General features: G+C 44.8%; 1 protein-coding gene across 1 annotated transcript in view; it reads left to right on the top strand.

The window, feature by feature from the left end:
* The window catches only part of LOC103772762 (pseudouridine-metabolizing bifunctional protein C1861.05-like), a 9,212-nt gene extending 5,771 nt beyond the window's left edge, over window positions 1–3,441 (top strand). Inside the window, exons 7-10 of the mRNA XM_008940105.1 lie at window positions 394–514; window positions 795–880; window positions 1,929–2,053; window positions 3,287–3,441. Of these exons, the coding sequence (XP_008938353.1) occupies window positions 394–514; window positions 795–880; window positions 1,929–2,053; window positions 3,287–3,361 (407 nt within the window). The 3' untranslated portion in view covers window positions 3,362–3,441. The remainder of the gene's footprint in view (window positions 1–393; window positions 515–794; window positions 881–1,928; window positions 2,054–3,286) is intronic.
* The last annotated feature ends 718 nt before the right edge of the window (window positions 3,442–4,159 follow it).

Here is a 4,159-nt window from a genome sequence, read left to right as displayed (position 1 = left end):
GCTTCTGTGCTTCAAAAATGAAGGAGCAGGGAAACTCTGTCTTTACAGCAAGTTTTTTAGCTATCAGCAGCCACCTTGTCATGCCCATACGCGTTTTGTTCACACCGATAGGAAAGAACACAAGTTCATGTGCTTACAAAACTGGCTTCTGGGCCTTTAGAAGTGGAATCAGTTTTCTTAAAAAAAACCAAACAAACAACAAACCAACCAACTTTGCCCCTTTTATTGTGACGGCAGGCTCAAAAGAAATAAGCAGATGTAGATTGATTGATAGATGGAAGAGACTGTGGCCTTCCAGCTCCAGCTCTGACCACACCCACTCTGCTCTGTCCTTTTCCTTCAGTATTTGATTTATCCAAGGAGAACCACTAACATCTGCCCATCTTCTCCCAGACAGTGCTCTGGGGCTGGGCCTGAGCAGCGGGGTGCTGATAGCGGTGCCCTGTCCCCAGGAGCGAGCTGCCTCAGGCCAGATCATCCAAGAGGCCACCCAGCAAGCTCTCAGTGAAGCCAGGTGAGAAGCAACCTGAGCCCTACCCTTTTCTCACCAGGTGGTCTTGGGGAAGCAAACTGCTTCAGGGACACTGCTGCAGGCACTATAGCACACCTTAACCTTGGGCAGGGTTGAGCCCACAACATGCTTTCAACTGTAGTTTTATCTCACTTGAAGCTTGTTTACGGGACTTTTTATGGTGTGTGGTTATGGAGATAAATTATCTGCAGGCAGCAGTGCTTCTCTGATGCTGTTTCAGCTCAGTCCTCCTCATCTGCAGGCATTTTCCTTACATTTGCAGGTCCAAAGGGATCACAGGCAAAGAACTTACCCCTTTTATGCTACAGAAGCTCAATGAATTAACTGATGGGAAATCTCTGGACTCCAGTATCCTTTTACTGAATGGTGGGGGGAAATGCTCCAGTGTACTTCATATCTCTTCTGATAATGGTGGAAAATACTGTCACTTTATTGACAGTCTAGCAAAGGAACAAACATTTCAGTATGTGCAAACACAGAGCTTAGTGACTTCATCCTGCTTTTTCAGGACCACCCTTAGTGTCTGCGTCCACTTTTGCATTAAAAAATTGGAGGCCAGCACAGACAGCAGGTGTTCCAGAGCCCAAAGAGATCCCTCGCATCCGATTCCCAAGCTTACCTGCTCCACGATGGAGTCTTAGGACACTGTTGCCCATGGTGGGGTTGCACACTGGAAGGTACCTGGGCTTACCAGAGCACTGCACTGTACATCACACTGCCTTACCCAGCTCTTCATGTGGGTGCAGAGTAAGAGAAATTTAGAAGGAAAAGACCTCTGGGTGAGCACAGATAAAAGAAAAGCAGACCTGCTGGCTGGGGTGCCAGAGTAGGATATAGGAGAGCCAGGCTCACAGCCAAGCTCTGCTGCCAGCCCTCTAGGAGAACCGGTCAGTCAGGGCAGATTGGTAAAGGCATTTTTGGATACCAGAGCTCTATGGAGACACAAAGTGGAGCTTTCAAAGCCTCTGATAGTCTTCTCCCAGTGAAAATGCGAAAAATTTGCTTACAGAGACTTGGCAAAAATCTCAGTAGGCACCGCTTTCTGGAAAAGTTGGCCAAGATCCTCTCAAGTTTTGAGATTCTCGGCTCTAGTTAAGTACCTCACCTTCTCTTTTCTCTGTGAAGCCTTTACCTCTTTTCCCTATCTGTCAAATGGAGATGACAGGTTTCCTCTCTCTGGACATGGGAAGGTGAAGAAATTTTAAAATTCAGGGTGTTCATGCTATACTGTAATCCAGTATATGTGCCCCCAAAGGATTATGGTATAGAGGGACCAAATCTATCAAGTCACACAGCATGTATTTTCTGCTTTCTCCCTCCAGGCACTTCCTACATAGGCTTCTAACAGGTAAATCTTGCTGGTATGTTTTCTTTTCCTCAAAGAAATGCCAAACAGACCTTGCTCTGATCCAGAACAATGCCAGAGTGGGCAGCTGCATCGCAGTGGTCCTGAGCAAACGACAGAAAGCGAGAAGGAAGGGGAATCTGCCTCAGCAGGGGAACACAACCCCACCTCAGCCAGTGAGTCCCCTCCTGCCCTCCACATAATGCCTCTCTGCTGATAGCACAGGATAATTTTATATCTATTCCCAGAAGTAAAAAGTGACTCGGCCAGAGACCAATCTTCTTGCTTCACAGTGCCAGACATTTTGTCTTTAGTATTTTTTTTATTTTTCTCAGATAAACATTCTCTCCTCCTCCCCACTCTATATTTACAGGGAGCAAACACTGACAGTGGCCTTGATCCCATTAAGTCTTACAGCATCAGATCCATTAAAACTTTAATCACCTTTTCACCCTTACTGTGCCTTTACATAGAACTTCAACTGTGTTGCTCTCAGTGCCAGGGAACTTGTGACTACAGGAGTAGTACTGGAAGAGGGTGGAGGGAGATATTTTGAGCTCCTGAGCCATACACGTTTTATAAATATCTCTTTTTTGTTGGCCTCCTGCTCATGATTGCCAAAATTACAAGAGGTACAGCATATCCCAAACAAAATCCATTATAAACCTAATACTCTATTCACTATCTTGGATTTTGTGTGTCTTTTAGAGATTTCCTCTCTTTAGAAAGATGAAAAAATTTCTAAACCCCATTTGAAATAGGATTTGTCAACATAAAAGAGGGCAGTTATTCCAGAGGCAATAACCCAGCATCTGAAGAAGTGAGAAAATACAATTGTGTGACCTTAAAGATTCTGGAAACTTTCTGTTTGTGGAGCTGTACTGCTTTTCTGGCTTTGTAGGACAATAAGACAGTGTTCTGTAGTGTCACTGAGTACAGCGATTTCTCCTGTGAGCTTGCAAGAAATGACTGTATTTTCTGCTCACTTTTTCCCATTTTATTTGCTTTTTTACACAGGAGTTCTTGAGTGTTTCTGAGGTTTGGTATGTCAGAAATTGTCCCAAGAGAGATGGCCTCAAAGGCACTGACATGAGCAGAACTGTGCATCTTCTTATGTTACTCTACCACCAGACAGAGAAACTGCCAGCACCCATGTATATGTCTATAACATCCCACCTGCTGTGCTGGGGCTGGGCTCTGAGCAGACATAATTCAGAAAGCAACATATTTTGATTCTTTCTAGTTGAGATGGTACAGACCTGTCTGTCCATCCAAAAGAAGCACAGGCCTTCCCACTGTAAATTAGTTTTCAAGAGGGCGGAAAAAGTGACTAGGAGAAGCAAAGAACACTTGGAAACTTTTTCCTCAAGTACTTCCAACCATTTTTACCTCTTTCTTCCCTCTTAAAGGTGGTGATTGGAGGTATCAACGTTGACTTTATAGCCAAGGCACAGAACACTGTCATCCTGGTAACGTATCTGTAGCAGTTTTCCTAGCATCATTGCCATTTCCAGCTACTTGTACAGGAGTGCCCAGGTGAAGGGCTGGTGAGGGGGAAGGTGGTATGATACCCATATGTCTGTATGCATCCACATGCACAAACCTGGGAGGTGCAGTGCTGTGCATCTGGTGTGCTGTCCAGGTGGGCCATGCAGTGGTGCATACTGACCTACTCTGTTCCTGTGCTATTCCTACCACTCAAAACAATGACAGAGCAACATATCATCCCTACAGTCCACGTATGATTCTGGCCTCTACAGTCTATGCCAAGGTGCCTTGGGGATATTGTCTGACCCCATAACCCCAAAGAGCTTTTAGAAGAAGAGCTGCCCACGGCACTCTCAAACTACATATGCAAAGAGCTAGAAGCAATGGGTAAAGGCCTTCACTATTCTAATTCAAGAATAGAACCTATAGTGAGGAAATCTCCAGGTAAAAGCCAGCACCAGCTGCATGGGACTGCCTTAACTATGAAAAGCAGCATGAATAGGAGGAAGAGTCTCCCTTCAGAGTACCCAGTGGCAAAAAAACTTTTGAGAACAGTAGAACTGACACACTTAGAGCTAAATAAGAGGGTCAGCTTCCTCAGTCATAAAGGATTTAAGTCACACACACACAAAAAATTGCTTTAAAAACCATAACGGTTTAAATTTTGCCAGACGTCTCTCTCAACTTGCTTTGGCCAAGAAATAACCAAGAAGGTGAAGTGGAACAGACCTGAGACTTTCCCATGCAAACAACAGCCATTTGCATGGCCTATACAGTTTTTGTTGAGCTATCTG

The sequence above is a fragment of the Merops nubicus genome, unplaced genomic scaffold (genome assembly GCF_000691845.1).
Source record: "Merops nubicus isolate BGI_N331 unplaced genomic scaffold, ASM69184v1 scaffold19985, whole genome shotgun sequence".
Classification (NCBI taxonomy): Eukaryota; Metazoa; Chordata; class Aves; order Coraciiformes; family Meropidae; genus Merops; species Merops nubicus.
The sequence above is the reverse complement of the archived record's forward strand: the minus strand, read 5'-3'. Positions and strand labels throughout refer to the sequence as shown.